The 16,719-nt window shown below is 54.2% G+C and overlaps 1 protein-coding gene across 15 annotated transcripts in view; it reads right to left on the reverse strand.

The window, feature by feature from the left end:
• Window positions 1–11,470: 11,470 nt before the first annotated feature.
• Window positions 11,471–16,719, reverse strand: part of TMCC1 (transmembrane and coiled-coil domain family 1) — a 98,614-nt gene continuing 93,365 nt past the window's right edge. For 13 of the 15 annotated variants that reach the window (XM_054216838.1, XM_054216848.1, XM_054216844.1 and 10 more), the window contains one exon: window positions 11,471–15,696. In XM_054216838.1, the coding sequence (XP_054072813.1) occupies window positions 15,382–15,696 (315 nt within the window). In that variant the 3' untranslated portion in view covers window positions 11,471–15,381. Of the gene's footprint in view, window positions 16,361–16,719 lie in introns of all 15 variants that reach the window. The other 2 variants (XM_054216837.1, XM_054216843.1) reach the window with 2 other exon arrangements.

Consider the following 16,719-nt stretch of genomic DNA (forward strand, 5'->3'; position numbering starts at 1 on the left):
GGAGAAACATTTCCATCAAGAACTGGGGCGGGGAGGTTGCGTCTGACATCCCCGCTCCTCCCTCCCCCAACTTTCCAGCATTTTCCCCTCCAGAGATATTGGTGTGAAACCAGCTCACATGACAAATTAAAGTGATTCATAACCCAGCTGCAGTCTCTGTTGACAAGCCCCATCGCAAAGCAATCATGCAGATTTTATGCAGCCAGAGCGCCAGGGAAGAAGCCTGGTTAGTGGCATACACCGTGCTTTCAAGAGAGGTCTGATACGACTTGGCTGAATTCATCTACAGCACGTGAAGGCCAAATGGCTGTCACTTGACAGCAGTTAATAATGTAGTTTTAAAAGGGATATTTTCCCTGCTAAATTAAATTTCCAAGACATCACCATGCATCTTCAGCCTTATCTTTTTGTCTGGATATTTTTTTTTGGCTCTCCTATCAGTCTTTAAACACACAAACAGGGATTATACAGATAAACCCACAGTATGGTTCACTCTGACAGTGGCTTATCGATCATGGATAATTAACTTGGTGGATCCATAAACTAGACAATTCAGTGGCGATTCTCTTTTCACCACCATCAAGTCAGAAATGGCTTAGTGACCATTTCAGATGTGCCAGCCTGTCCTCTGCGGGCAGCACAGCAACCAGAGCGCAGAGACCCCTGGCACTCGAGGAGAACCTTTCAGCCTGCACAGGACAAGCGCATTACGCCTGTCTCTTCCCGCTTGCTGCTACATTACCTCCCTTCCTTCAGGAGGGCCAGGCTTTGCTACAGCTTTGCGTTTACAAGTTTATAGCACTTTGGACTGCAGGACAAACGGACATGCAGTTACCTGTAATGTCCAACCAGCTACACTGGGCAATTCACTATTTTCACAAGCACCAATCTACACACCCTGCTGAGATCACTCTGAACATGGTGCCCCAAAGCAGGGGCCAACCTGGCCTCCCCACTGTCCCTCCTGTGCCCAGATGAGGGGGCTGGAAGCCCCATTCCCCAGATGGCCCCCGGATGAGGGTTGTACCAGTTTTCAGGTGCACAGCTCTAATCCCAGGGAGCTGCAGAAGGCCCACCCCCAGCTGTGTCAGCAGGACCTCCTGTGCCACCTCATGGTGACCAGCAACGCTCTGGAAACCCTGAGTCACTTCCTCAGAGACTTTACCAGTTTCATTTCCCCAGGATGGCAGAGGCACAGATGGCTAGTACTACTGTGGTTGTCATGTTTGAAGATCCCCCAGCAAAAGAAGGGTGTCCCGGCAGCGTCCCATGTTTTCACACAGCACTTACCTGCAGTTCCCAGCAGCTCTGCGGGATGCACCCAGCTCTTCCACAGCCTGCTGGCAGGCTCCACACTGCCGTGCTCTGCGCTCCTCAGAAGGCCACCTTTGCCTCTCCGTGTAGCTCTGCTCCAGAGCCAGTGCAAGGAGTTTCCCTTGATCTTGCCTGATGATGCTTCTTTGGGCTGACAGACCCAACTGTTTGGTTGTGGATCCATGTGTGCAAGCCCCCACCTCCAGCACATCCCTGAGCAGCAGCAGAGACCCAGGTCTCATAGCAGTGGGCTTCTGCATTAAACAAGGGCAAGCTCTGGGTGAAGCTCTACGCAGTGTTTCCATCTGGGGGACTCCTCCACCAGGGTCTCCTTGCCCCAGACAATCAGAGCACCAAGGTGCCCATTTCACTGTGCCAACAGAGGGCTACAGGGAAACTCTGCGCCAGACCTGACACAGCCCCCACCTCACCCTCTGCTGCCAGGTCTCCTACAAGAGGAGCAAGCACCTGCTTCAGTCTGAAGGCACACCCTCTTCTGCAAATCCCAGCTGAAATGGCAGTGCTTCATATCAGGACATACTACATTAATAACATTAACACACTCACACTGCATCCAGCAACCCTGGATACACAGCATTGGCTGAGTTAATGGCTCCACTTAAATCACAGTCCTGGGGGGCTGAGCCAAGTGATTGCGACCCCAGCTGAGCACCACAAAAGGTGGAAGGACACCATCAGAAGCAGCAAGGTTTTCTCCCCATGCTGAGCACTGGGGAGCAGCGAGGGCAGCCCTGGGACAGCAGAGCCCTCGCTGACAGGGCACAGCCCTGACCACAGCAGGCAGAGGCAGGCCCTGGTGACAGGCTCCATTGGCAGCCCCAGGCAAGGCAAGCAACACACCAGGTCCGGGGGCCATCCAAGAAGCCCTATCAGGAGCAGCAGACAGGACCAGAGACAAGGCTACAGCATAGGTCCAAAGCCCACCCAGGAGACAGGGCTAAAGACAAGCTGTAACATGCCATCAGTGGGCCTGTCCAGGAGATGAGGTACCTACAGTCCACTCAGAAGGACAGGCCAGAGGCAGGGCTGGAGAACAGCACACGCAGCACAGTCCCAGCCAGGCCTGAGGGCCCAGCCCTGGGTTTAAATGAGCGCCTGGGCCCTGGGCAGGGTGTGGGTGGAGGCTCCAGGTGGGGCTGCTCAGGGCCGTTAAGGCCTGTTGGTGATGGCACCATCTGTACCCAGCGTGACAGGGAGCTTGGACAGGTCCTTCCTTGTCCCGTACAGCGGGCGCTGACAGAGTGAGAGGTTAGGGTTTGACCTGCTGGAGAGCAGCTCTGCAGAGAGCGACGTGGTTGTCCTGGTGGACAACAAGTTGCCCATGAGCCAGCAACGTGCCCTTGTGGCCAAGAAGGCCAAATGGTTCCCTGGGGTCCATTAACAAGAGCGTGGCCAGCAGGTGGAGGGAGGTCATCCTCCCGCTCTGCTCTGCCCTGGGGAGGCCACAGCCAGAACACTGGGTCCAGTGCTGGGCTCCCCAGCTCCAGAAGGACAGGGAACTGCTGGAGAGAGTCCAGCGGAGGGCTACAAAGGTGATCAGGGGAGCGGAGCATCCCTCTGATGGGGAAAGGCTGAGAGCCCTGGGGCTGTTCAGCCTGGAGAAGAGCAGACGGAGAGGGGATCTCATCAATGCTCAGCAATAGCTAAAGGGTGGGGGGCAAGAGGATGGGGCCAGACCCTTCTCAGTGGTGCCCTGGGACAGGACAAGGGGCAACGGGCACAAACTGGAACACGGGAAGTTCCATCTGAACATGAGGAAAAACTTCTTTACATTGAGAGTGCTGCACACCAGGCTCAAGAGACTCCACACACCTCAGGTGCCCCCCACCTTCAGGGGACACCTGCAGAGAGATTTATGCCTGTCCCAGAGGGCCCTGTCCCACTAGTTTGAATTGTATCTAACACAGGACACTGGTGCTCCTCCTCAGACTACAGGAGGGTCTAAAAATTGGGGAATATCTTGTCCAGACCTCAAATGGCCATGTTGTGCCAAGTGTGTGGCGATTGCTCTGCGAAAACCCTGAGGGAAGAGGTATTTAGAGGTATTTTCACCAATGCCTCCACTGAGGGAGAAAAGCAGCAGCAAAAATGCAGAGGGGGAAAATGAAGGATTTCAAAATAATGACCTAGGCTGATTTTGACTCCGGAGTAGATGAAGGGAATGGAACTGGGATCTGCTCCCATCAGATGGAAGCAAATTGGACTATTTCCCGGACAGATTGGCCCCAGCTGGGAAAGATAGAAAGAAGGCAAGGAAGGAAGATGGTTCAAGTCGGAGAACAGCAGCTCTGAGATACCGGGCGTTTTCAAGAAAGCCAGATTAGATATATTATCAAATCAACAGCATTAGACATGGCTGGCAGTATCGGAGGAGCCAAGAGACAGAGCTTGTCAAAGCTGATAGTAAATCAAGGTGGAAAAGCAACCAGGCTTCACATTATTTTTTTCTGAGCATGACAAAAACTGGGCTCTGCCCCCGCCTGCAGCTCGCGGGGCAGAGGGGGTGCACTGGGGGCTGGCGGTTCCTTCAAAACCTGTCCCACCTCTCCAGGAGACTTTAGGCAGTGGCTGGAGATTGGTGTGGCCCCTTGGGTGAGCGGGGACCCTGCCTATCGCCACACCAGAAGGATGTAGCAGGAGGCTCCGAGCACCAACATCAGTGCCCACCATGGAGGAGGACCACCTGGCAGCGGGCACGCTGTGAGGCCTGCAGCACCCCTGCTCCCATTCCCGCTCACATAGGAGCAGCCCAGCTTCCTGCCAGCGGCCCGGAGCACTCCAGAGTCCCGTCCCCAGACTTGGCGCCCATGCCGTTGGTGACCTTGGGGATGTCATTCCACCTCCCTGTGCCTGGCTGGAGGAGGGCTGCTCTGCCAGGCTGCTTGGCAGGAGTCCCTGAAGGTTAATTAATGCATCCTTAGCCAGAGCTTCAAGCATCTGTTAGAGGCTTCCTTGGTGAAAAACTTCAGCCCTCCCCAGATCCTCCTTCTCTGAAAGGGCAGGGGTGGATTGCCTGTATGCTGTGACAACTACCTGCACTGTCTGAAATTCTCAGGGTTTCCAGATGCTCCAGACAAAAAATCAAATATCCTGGGTGAGAGCCCACAAGCTTATATAAAAGCCATGCTGCCAGCAATAAAAGGAAACAAATGAGCACTGATTAGTGCTGGCTTGCTCATCCTAAGAAGCCCGTGGGTGGGGAGCAAGGCGTAGGGGAGCACAGGTATATCCTGAACCTTAGCCTGTGTGTCTGTGACCTGGAGGGTCACTGAAACTGCTCGTCCTGAAGGGAACAGACCAAAGCATGCCAGGAGCTGCTCCGCCGGCCTGCTGGACGGGAGCTCGCAGAGGGACCTCCTTCGGCATTTGCCAAGGACGAGCGGCGGTGGGAAAGGAAGTGAGTCAGAGCTGAAGCGTGCTAATAGAGAAGCAAAAACAGCACCTTTAAAAGCTGTGATCTGGCTTTGGACTGCGGGGATGGCCACAAGCGGCGGAAACGGGAAGTGTGGCGAGAAAAAACAGTTAGTTCCTGCTCTCCTCTGCCCCCGCTCTGCTCCCTGCCCAAAGCCCGTGCCCACGGGGTGAGACCCCTGGCACCAGCACCAGGCCTCCAGCCCCCGGGAGCAAAACTGGGGCTCGTCCGGCGGGGCCTCGAGTGCTGGGTGGGCAGTGAGCCCGGGGCCGCCCAGCCAGCCATTGGGACGTTCCTGGTCCTCAGTCTGCGCCTTGAACGTGGACGTGGCCCCGCCTGGTGTCACTGGAGTGAGGCACTTGGGGACACCAGTGCTGTGTCCCCACTCCCCCACTGGGTCCGTGAGCTGCCAGTGGCTGACGCAGTGCTGGGGGCCTCAGCAGGGCCACTGGCTCCCTGGCTATGCAGGGGCACCCTGGACGGACCTCCTCCCACCCCGTCCCTGGTCTTGTCGTGGGGAGAACCTCAGCAACGGGAAACTCCAGCATGAAACCTTCTGGTCTGGGTGGTGCAGCCGGGAGGACCTTCACAGCCCCGGCTGGCCTTGGCTGTCCCTGGAATCTTCTGGATGCTTCTGTCTCGGGGTGGGGGGGGCAGCATTCTCCCACCAGCTGAGCCTCACCGTCACCCTGACAAGATCTGTGGGGACGGCAGCTGCCCCGTGCACACGCTCAAAGGGAAGTCTTAAAAATAGAAGGCAGTGGAGTGTGTGCCAGCTCTGCCAGGTGCCGCAGCCGCAATAAAATCAGTGTGGGGCTCGAGCCAAGCCAGCCGGGGGGGTGTGGGCTTCACCCACACGCATTCCCCTGGGAAGCTGGCTGGCGTGAGGGGTCCTACAGCACCGCTGCATGGAGCCCGGGCTCGACGCCCCTGTGAGCCTGCTCTGAGCACCCCGAGCAGCGTCAGGGCAGGTCCCTGAGGCACATGCACCCGCTGCCTCGCTGCCTGCTGCTGCCTCCGGGCAGCAGGCACCAGTCAGCCTCGCGCCAGCAGTGGAGGAATCCAGAGGCAGAGGAAGCAAATTGAGCATAATTAAATAAGAGCTCTTTTGTAATCCAGATAGTAGCAATCTATCTGCTCTGCTGCCATTATCACTCCTGCTCACTGCTACATCTGTGTGTAAAACATGTTTAGGTTAGTCTAGCAAGAGCTATTATCTTGACCTACAAACCGTGCCTTGCCTGTGTTTCCGTATCAGACGTGGAGACTGGGTAAGTCCATCTTTCCCTCTCTTCATACGCTTTGTGCTTATCAGCCAGCACAGCAGAGAGGAAAAGCAGAAGCTCCCCCCTGTATCAGCACGCCGCAGCAGCTAGCTCCAGGCCTCCCCGCAAATGCCCGTGGCAGGAACAGCTTCACCGCCACGGCACTTCGCGAGAGCCGGACATGCCAGCACCCAGCCCTGTCGCAAGCCACTGTCCCCAGAGCCACTGAGTCTCAGCCCCAGGCTCAAGCCTGTGCTCACAGGCTTTCTGCTGTGGAGCTGGGCTGTCCCCGCAGAGCCCCACTGAAGGACCTGAGTTGACTGGGGAGGGGGGTCAGACAGGACATCCCAGCTCGTCGCTTTTTGAGTCGGTGAATTCTTGTGTGGGGCTCCATGGGCAGCTCCTGACACTGTCCATGTGCCAGAGCAAAACAAAAGAGTGTCCAGGACAGCAGAGCCTCAGATTTCCCTTTGCTGATGGGGAGACGGGGAAGGACTTTTAGCAGCCCAGTTAAAAGACGTTTCCTGGTCAGCACCCTGCTTTTACCAGCCGTATTCCCACACCGTGAGCATCCCTCTCTGCACACCGTGCCCTCCCAGTCTTGGCTGTGTCTGCACCCTGCCCTCAGTAATTAACCGCAGAAATTAACCGCACTATTAGCACTTGGCAAAGGTGCCAGCTGTAAGCAGTGCTTGGGAGGGGGGCATGGCAGAAAGATGATGGGCATTTTGCTAACAGGAGAGAGTGTCTTCAGGCTGAACCTCTACAGGCTCATCTCGCCCTGGGGGAGCAGGCAGCTTCTCTCTGCCAGCTCTGCCAGCTCTGCCATGTGCCTGCGGGCCCCCTGTGGAACTGGCCCAGCTGCCACCTCCAGACCCTGGCCGCTCTGCAGCGCTGCCACTGCGGAGGTCCCTCCTTCCCTGGCCAGCGTCAGGAAATGGGGAGTTTATCAATGTGGCTGTTGTTCCTGTGATCTCTCGGTCCTGTCCCCAGAGAACCTCCAAATCTCATATGATTCCCCCCCCCCTTTTTTTTTAAGAGGAGCCTACCCTGCACCAGAGAAAAGGCACCTTTGTGTGTGATCTCTGATGGTGGACACGCAGCCCCAGCAGAGCAGTGCTGAGGCAGGCCCCTGGGGAGCCCCGGTCAGCATGGTTCCCCTCCGCTGCTGCAGGTCAGCAAACAGGACAACATGCTGTCCAGGAGCCAGCGGAGACATCAGGCCTTGAGGACCAGCAAACGCGCACCACACCGCAGACAGGAACAAGGCGGGCAGCGGCAGGGTCAGCCCTGTGTGCCCAGCAGAGCCCGTCCAGCATGTCTGCGAGGGTGGAGCAAGAAGGGAGGAGCACGCCAGCAAATCTTCATAGACTCCAGCCCCACTTTGAGGAGAGGAGCGGAAAGCTCCCCATCAGACAAGTGACTAATTTTCACTGTAATCACAGATCCAGCCATGCTCAACACACCAGAAGCAGAGCATTCAGCCTTATGTGAAAGCTGGTTTGAGACCCATCAATGAATGCCATAAACAATTATGCCTCAGAACAGCTCCCTCCAGGGCTGGGGCAATGGCGCGTTGCAGAGCCATGGCCCACGGCCATGGGGTTGCCTTCCACGCAGCCATTGGAGCTGAGCGCAGGCCGGAATGCTGCGTGGGAAAGTGCAGGAAGGAGAGGGACAGCCCAACCTGAGCAGGGAGAGGCTGTTCCTGTCGGACGCAGGAGTGGATTCAAGCTGTTATAACCACTGAGTCACTTCTGCAGTGATGCCGAGCCATGGGGGAGAGGGGTCCCGCTCAAGGGGAGCAGCTCGGGGTCTTTGCTGTGCTGCTGCAGCTGCTGCCTGTGGCCCAGCGGCAGAGAGGGGAGGCTGGGCCATTTGTATGGCAGGGATCCTCCGGAGCCCCACGGCAACATCAGCAAGGTGCTTGTGTCACTGCGCGGGGTCCTGGTCTCCGTGTCACCGCACATTCCCCAGCACGGGGGGATTTCCCCCGCCATTTCTTGGGGGAAACCGCCCTGACAAACCAGCCAAGGCGGCTGTGCCGGGGAACACAGCGGCTCTGCCCGCAGGCCGGGCGAGCCGGGCTGTGCCAGCGCCCAGGGCTGCTCCTCCCGGCCGTCCCCGTGCCCGCTGGGCGTCCTGCCGTCGCTGGTGGGACAGACGCAGCCCGGGGTGCCAGGAGGCAGCTGGGGGCCGTGCAGCCGCTGCGGGACACACCAGCCCCGGGGGCCCTGCCCTGCTCCGGCACGGCACGGCTGCCCAGGGGCTGCCGGCCCAGCGGCTGCTCCGCCCTGCTCCGCTTGGCGGGGGGACACGGCCGCACCCCCGGGAGCGGGCGGCAGCCGCCGGACGGTGGCCCCGGGGCCCGATCCCGGCCCGGCCGCGCAGCTGCGGCGCCGCGTGGCCGCCAGGGGGCGGCAGAGACCGCGGGTGGCGGCAAGAGACCGGGCGGGGCGGGGCCGCGCGTTCCGGGGGCGGGGCCGGGGGCGCGCGGTGCCCCCTTCAGATTATTGTAAATTAGATTAGAACCATTAACATCTATTAGTTAATCCCCGGTAATTAAAACGACTCGGACGGGAGCGGCTCAGGCCGCGTCCCCGCGCCCGGCCCGCCCAGGGCCCTCGGCAGCTCCGTGCCCCGGGCGGGCCCCGCTGCGCCCCGGGGCCGGCCCCGACTTCCCGCGGAACGCGGCGCTCCCGCAGCTCGCTCTTTTCCCCGCGGGTCCCCGCAGGCTCGGGCCCAGCCGCCCCCGCACCGGCCGCTGCGGCTCGGGCTCAGCCTCTCCCGGCCGGGAGCGGGGCGGGGGGGGCGCAGGGGGCGCGGCTGCCGCCGCACAGGCTGCTCCCAGCGAGGGCGGGAAATGCAGATGGGGCCGGTGCGGGAGCAGAGCTGATCCGAAATAAGCCAAAGAGTTTTCAAACGAACATTTTTGGGAGGAAAGTCACCAAAGTTCCCGAGCAGTGCGGGAGGGCGCTGTTAGACCCCCGCCGAGGACCGCAGATGCCGCAGACAGGGGAGCGGTGCGGGAGGCGCGGGGCGATGCTGTCTCCTTGAAGATGTTTTGCGCCACCGAATCGTGACTGATGCCCGTACGGTCCCTGTTCTCTTCTCAGGATCCCTCCCCGCGTAACCAGGACGGTCAGTCCCCAAACGCCCCCCTCGCCCCTCGGGGTGCCCAGCCGAGGGTGAGCCGTGCTCCCGGCGCCAGCCCCTTCCCCGGGCGAACCCAGGGCTCCCCCGGCTCAGCCCCCGCCAGCGGCCTCCCCCTGCGTGGCACTTTCAGCAAGGCCAAGGGTGACTGGGGGCTGTCTTGACCCTGCGCTTGTGTTCACGTTGAGGGGCTGGAGACACACGTGGGCGATGCGCAGCTGCGGCAGCAACACCCAAACCGGCTGGAAATGAAAAAAGTTTCCTTCAAACAATGAAACTGGAGACAGGGATGCCCTCGAGGCTGCCACGGCAGGTATCTCATAGTTGACCTCTGCAGGATTCGAGTGCTTTTGTGTGCGTAGTGGAGGAACTTTGGAACTCCTTCAGACCCGCTGATGGCCAGGCACGTTCAACGTACAGGCTGGGCGCAGGCAGGGCTGCAGGCAAACCGGCTCCCAGGAGGGAGGCTGGAAACGCCACAGTGTCCCATCCTGCTCCCACATTTCTCCTCAGGCAGCAGTCCCTGCTGTGCCCCATTGGGCCAGGGCTGGCACAAGGATGGTGCAAAAGCAGAGCACACCTACGCGGTGACTCTTAGTCCCAAATTCAGAGGGACCTGGCTGGGGATCCGGCTGGGAGATGAACCACTCGGCAGAGCTGGTTTGCCCAGGGATGCTCCATTTCACGGCGACTCAGGCAGCAGAGAACCTACTTCCCATTTCTGCTGAACTCCCGTCAGTGCGGGAGGCTCCGCTGAGGCCAATAAACCACTGACCAGCACTGTCTTTTAAAGCAGAAAGTGGATTCAGAGCTTTTAAGCAACAACTTGAAGATGGACGTGTTGTGGTAGGGAGCTGTCTGTTTGCCCAGCTTTCCACTGTCAACACATCAACGTGTTGTGATTTGACCTGGAAGAATGACGGCTCCAGTGAGGAAGATCAGCCAATTCTTCACATCCACTGTGGCAACCCAGCATAACCATACCCTTGCCACATCCCTGTGTGTCCCCACGACCTGGGTGGAGCTACCAAACCACTTCCCACAGACCAACCGAAAAGCTGAATAACAACTCCTAATCCTCTAAATGATGGGATTAAAACTGTTGACGTGGGAGTAGAGGCCACTGCTTTCACGCCCGGTCATCATGCCCCCTGTTGATCCTGAGCCACGTTCAACAACCACACGAGCCCGACCAGCACCTGTCAGGTGACTGCACCAAAGGGATGCAGAAACATTGAACTTCACAACCAGCACCCGTGTCCTGTCTTGCGCCAGACAGCCCTAGCAAAAGCAGCCCCACGCACTTGCTTAATCCGTACTCTGCTGGGATTTCCATTCTGGTTGTGGGAAGACTACAGAGAAAAATCACTGCAAACAGCCGCTTTTGCTTTTTGATCTCTTGCTGGTTTTACAGCACTTGCATCATTTCCTGAAAACAGAAAATTACTGAGTCCCTTCCCCCTAAAAAGTTGCTGCCGTTCCCTTCTCGGTTCTGTGCTCTTGAGACCACATGACCAAAACCCAGGAGGATCGTCAGTGAGGTATCTGCTCACTTCCAGCTTGTACAAATACTGAAGAATTCAAAAATTCTTCTGTGAAACCTGGAAGACAAAATACTTACGTTTATAGTGGTGGCCCAACCAACATCATACAGGCCCTTGCCTTTCTCCAACAGGACTGGGCTTTAGCGGATGCTGTCCCACCAGCTGAGCTGGGGCCTGGTGCTGCTCCATCACGAGATCCACCTGAGAAATACAGGTGAGGCTCGAAATGCACCTTGCTGCGCAGCGCAGAGCTGCTCCTGCAATCCCAGGAAGGAGAAAGTCCACAGGAGCAAGACCCAGCTCGCCCCGTCTCCACCGGCGCAGTCCAGAGGTGGAAAACTCGGGACCAACTCCCTGTTCCTCACACACAGACACCTCTTGGGCATCTCATCTAATCGTACCCCCTCCAACGGGAGGCAGCTCTGCAGGTGGGGCGGGCCGAGAAACGCTGTGATGGGCCAGTCACACCAACAGTCCAGTGGCCCTGCGCAGAGGTGCCGGGCTCCGGGCGGCTGGGAGGGAGACGGGGGAGGAAGAGTGCAGTGCTGCTCTTCCTCCCCGCTGCCCGCAGAGCAGCCCATTTACCCTCGCCGTGCCCAGGTGCTGTACGGCTGATTATAGGATGAGGTTTGACGACGGGATCTATGGAGAACTCGCTCGAATGTTAAGCTATTAGGGCTCAGCACAGTTTTAACCCACCCCTCTTTTTCTCCCTGCTCCCCCCGCCCCGACCCTTTGGAAACACCCAAATTAGGCCAGTGTTAATAGCTGAGGTCTTTATTTAAAGTTTTTTATATACAGTAAAAGTGCCACAGATAAATCTGCGACAATCAGACAAGACAAATGTAAATCTCTCTCAACAATTAGCAGCTTAAGATCTATAAACTACAGTGTTACGTTCACAAGTGTCATTTCTGTACTTTTCAACCCGTGCAAGTGAGTTTTTCTGTTTATTTTTTTACACTTTTAAAACACACTTACAGCTAAGTCAATTGCCTACTACTATACCACCTGGCATACACAACACAGACACACAGGGTTTTTAACTCTTTAGCCACATTCGGAATTCACTTAAAAACTGGCAAAACTACCCAATCTTGAACCCCTTTGTAGCTTGGCTTCTTTTGTTATAATGCTGCTTTTTTAATTAAAAAAATGCATATTTTCAAAGCTGAAAGACAGTGCTTTTCTGTCCCGATGCAACGTGTACAGAACTCAACATTTAATCTGATCAGACCCTAAGAATTCATGGGACTGGAATAAACCAACGAAGTAATCGCTGTGAGCATGCTCAGTATCATTAAACTAAACTAATGAGGCTGACAGAAAAGAGAACTTTATAAAATTTAAAATGGTAAATTTTTTTTTGCATCAAAATTTGCTTTCTTTTTTACATCGCAAAAGCAAATGGGGGAAACACGAACTTCATTTGAACCACAGAATTGCAATGAAGAGCTGCTGCTTTTTGAACTAACGCAGTCCATTATATTCTTCCCTTTTTATATGCCAAGTTGATATGTGCTCAACATATCTAAGCAATTTCAGAATCGTTTCAACTCTGAATATGAAACGTCTCGGGAAACATTCCGCAACTCAGAGACGGTCACTAAAAAGTTGACATCCATAGGAAGGCTAATGAAAGGTACTCACACGCACACTCACATCCGTGGCAAAACTGTCTTCTACGTGTCATCCAGAAACGCTTCATCAGGAAAGCAAACACAACCACTTACAAGGAGAGGAGCTTTAAAGCTAGAATCACATTTCCAACAATATAATCATTGTTAAGCTATCAGAAATCATCACAGACCTTCAAAGTGAAGAGGGAGGAAAACCCCAAAACGTTCTGCTAATGCAAAAGGCAAAACACATGGCAGTTGTGTCAGGATATGAGAAGTGGATGCAGCATCATACATGGCATTACTGCAGACAACTTTCTGGAATGGAAGGAACTGTCGAGAGAGAAGGAGACAGACAGACAGACAGACATTGTCCAGAACCACACGTACATGGCCTTCACCGAACAGTTTTGAGGTGATAAGTTCCTATTAAGCCTGTGCCTTCTGGCAAATTAGCAATTATTTACTGAAGACAACTCAGAGCTGAGACACTAAATGAAATTAGGACATAAAGAAGAGGAGGGACAAACACTTCCTTCAAACACTACAACCAAGTGGCACCAAGTGTCCAGGTCCATTGGCTTTCAACTCCTTCCTGCTTTCACCACATAAAAACCTACCAGGAGCAATTCTAGTGTGATCAGAACTGAGAAAAACAGAGGTGCAAAGGCCAGGTTTCAGAATAAAGGCAACAAAGCTTTTCAATTACGTGCCAAATCAGTTCTTCGTTTCTGACAAACGCTACGTAATGGGCTACCCATGTCGTCTGAATCAGCTGGAGAAGGGCGGTAAACAGAAGAGAGCGTGGCTGGCGCTGGCAGCACGGTGGAGGGAGGGGATGTTTACGCAATCTGTGCTCTGTCTGCGGCTCTCTGGAAAACATGATTATTTTTGGCTTGAGCCAGTTGCAATTGGCAATTTGTTTTAAGTAGGACAGGAGCAGATTAGTGCAGGTGGCGGCAGGAGGTGTGCTGGGATCCCTGGGGAGAGGGGTACCTGAGTTTCCTGTGACCATGGCAAAACAAAACACAATCTTCGAAGGAAGGAGGATGGCTGGACGGCAGGGGGCTTGTCTCCACTGGCAATCAGAAGACCCTCAGGGCAATTAATCTAGTTTGAGGGAATTTCTCAGAACCCAGAATCTGCATCGTAGCAAAAAAAGTCCGAGGGTTCTGTATGTGTGTGTGTGTATATACATATATGATGTTCCATATATGTATGATTTTGACTGGTTTAGGTCACTTGGGCAACATTTGGTTCTTAGAGGGAACTTAAGCCTGGAAGGAAGGAAAACAGTAAGATCTAACTAAACACCATAAACGGTTTTGAAAGAGAATCCTGGAGCCTTTTTGGATTTCATGGAGAGGGAAGTTGAATCTTGGCTTTGTTACAGTGACAGGGACACCAGTTAAAAACCAGCAGAGGGAAGGCAGATGCCTTGGGCATGAAGCCTGCCAGCACCAACAGGTCCCCAGCAACAGCACGTCACCACGACTTGAGAGTTACATTTGAAGCTGACGTTTCCTTTCGAGCTTCAAGAAGGTACCGACACAAGTGCTTGCCCCAGGGCTGAAGAGGAGGATGCTCTCTATGGCACAGCTCATAGGTGCAGCGCGCAAAGGTCTCTACACAGACACACAAATGACCGTACCAGAGCCTGACAGGAGGAAAACTTTGGTTTCACTTTTTAAGGGTTTATTTAAAAATTAAATCAGAGATATTTCTGAGACAACCATTCTTCTAAGTGGATTGTTGATTCAGTATTTCTTTCCTTAAAAGAACACGTCTTTTCCCTAAGAAGGCATGAAGAGAAATTCCTTATTCTTATCCTGAGGCCAGGAATGAGAGATGACGTGGAAATGAGGAATACAAACATACTGTCCTTCATATCTGGAGAAAGAAGAAAAAAAAAGAAAAAAAAAGCCCTGCATGACAAAAACGTGTGGAGAAGATAGAGATGTTTTTCATGATGCTGCATCTGTATGCTCCGAGGACAGATATATGGCATATGAACAGCGCTGCGCTCCAGACAGGCTGGCACTAGAAACTACTCTCTGCCCTCCTCAAAACTGTTTCAGGACAAGACGGCTCACAATTATTCACGCATTTCTTCATTTGAAAACATCACTTCTTTATTTAAAAGGAAAAAAAAAAAACGCAATGACCCTCCCGACCCCTTCCAAAAAAACCCCCAATAATAATAATAATAATTATAATAAAAAATCCTATTAGAAACAATAAGGAAGCACTGAGAGTTTGAGTATTACACTCTTCAAGTATGCTGTTTGGATTTTTTTTTAAATCTGTGAATATACATATATAAAAAAAACCTTAAAAGTGCGACCAAGGGCTTCTGCTTAAAGATAAGTATTTCAAGGACTACTTCAAAATACTGTAGCACGACCGTGCAGTTACTGTGTATGGCATGAGCCTTCCACTTCATACGCTTAGCAAAGTTAGCCAGCCTTAGAGACAGTTCTTGTAGGTCAGGTTAGTACAAACGGTGAACCCAGACGCTGAGCTGGGGGAAGAGATCCACACGTTGCTGTTTTTCTCTTGTTAAGGAAAGAAACCACTCTGAACGCATACGTTTGGACATGGAATGTGAGCAGACTTCACAGTAAAAGTTTAGTGTTACAGGTTTGCTGTGGTACCATCGTTCAAGGCTGTGCACTAGATTTAGCTTTGCTCATCTTAAGCTAACCACATTCTCTCCTTCCTGACAGGTTTAGTACAGTAGTTCAAGCCACAATTTAAATTGCCCATTGGTATGCTCCAAATTTCTGTATTTTTTTTTCTGTATCTTAAGATTTGCATCCAAAGAGAACCATGCTACATAAAAATTATCCAGGATTCTCGCCAAAAAGAGTTCTTGAATAAAATCTAAAAAATACTATTGCAATGCATCTTGCAGAGAAAAAACGTTATTCTAAATGTAAACAAATTCACTCGGACACTTTAAAACTTCAGCGGAGTAGTTGCTGACTAATCTTTGCCACGCTTGCTCGCTGAGAGCGCCGGGAGGAGGGCGATGCAGCCAATTCCTGCCGCCATCATCTGGGGGGAGACAAGAACCGTTCCAAGTAGCCGGTGATGGCGTCCCAGTGCTTCCACAAAAAGGCAATGAAAACCACTATAAATAAAGTGCTGAACGTCCTATTGCGAGTCTTCATGAGGGGCACGACGCAGTTGGCCACAGTGGAGACGAAGACGAGGAGGACGGCCATGACAGCCAGGAGGATGTTGATGAACTTCCCCAGCAGGTTCCTGGCCGTGGCGTTCTCCAGCCCCTCCAGCTGCACCACCTGCTGCTGCTGCTGCTGCAGCTCCATCTTGGAGATGCGGGTCTGGCAGGCTTCCAGGGCCTCCTGCGGGCGAGAACACACCGCTGGGTCGCCAGCGCCCCACAAGTCCCACGGCTCTTACCTGACCGGCCAGGCCGGGCCACGGCCACCCTCCTCATGCCTTAGTCACCTCCTGCAGGACGTGAGTCACCGCACCCGTTTCAAATCCTGCAGCAGAAGCAGAGGAAGCTGTGCCATCTCACGGGACTGAGGGTGAGGAGCCCCTCTTTAACGAGGTATTGCAGTTTGTAACACACCACGTCATCTCATTGGCACCAGAGAGGCCGGACAGAGAGCTGACAGGCTGGGCACAAGTCAGGCTTTGTTGACACACACGCTTCAGCTGCCACTTTGTGCTGCCAGCCGCCTGTCCCCGCACACAGCGCAGAGTCACCTGGGACCTGGGCACCCTTCCTCCTTGCAGCCAGACCCGCAGGGAGGAGGATGCTGACAGCCCCCAGCAAGCAGACAGCCTCTGTCTGTCCAGAAAGGGGGAGGGATGCCCAGTGAGCTGCTCATCTCAGCTTTGCTTCTAAGAGACCACTGAGAGGACAAAGGTGCTGTGTCCAGCCAGCACTCCTCCTCTTCTGGGATGCGCACTCCCAGAGCCTCCCACTTCCATCACTTTCCATGCAGTGGCTTGTGCTTGTCCGACCCCATTCAAGTCTCTAGTCAACCCTGCAGAAAACTTAAGTCAACAAAAGCAACTGATCAAAAAGGCTTGGCCGCATTCTGCTTGCTTAGCGAGCTGCACAAGCTCAGGGAAAGGTCTGAGGAGCACCAGGGCGGGACTGTCCTGCTGGTGTCATGGGAGGAAGATCTCCTCCTCCAGACTGCAGCAAGTGTGGCACGGCAAGGGTCAGAGAAAGGAGGTGTCCAGGAGAAGGATGAGAAGCATAAGACTTATGAAACTGCCTCTAGGAAGAGGCAAAGCAGAAGCACATGGAAGGAGAAGACTTCCCTGTACAACACATCTCTATTGGAGTGATTTGCTTTTGGACCTTTCCACCATGCTGAACTTCAAACGGACCAACCCAAGCTGCAGTG

Source organism: Rissa tridactyla, chromosome 10 (assembly GCF_028500815.1).
Source record: "Rissa tridactyla isolate bRisTri1 chromosome 10, bRisTri1.patW.cur.20221130, whole genome shotgun sequence".
In the NCBI taxonomy this organism is placed as follows: domain Eukaryota; kingdom Metazoa; phylum Chordata; class Aves; order Charadriiformes; family Laridae; genus Rissa; species Rissa tridactyla.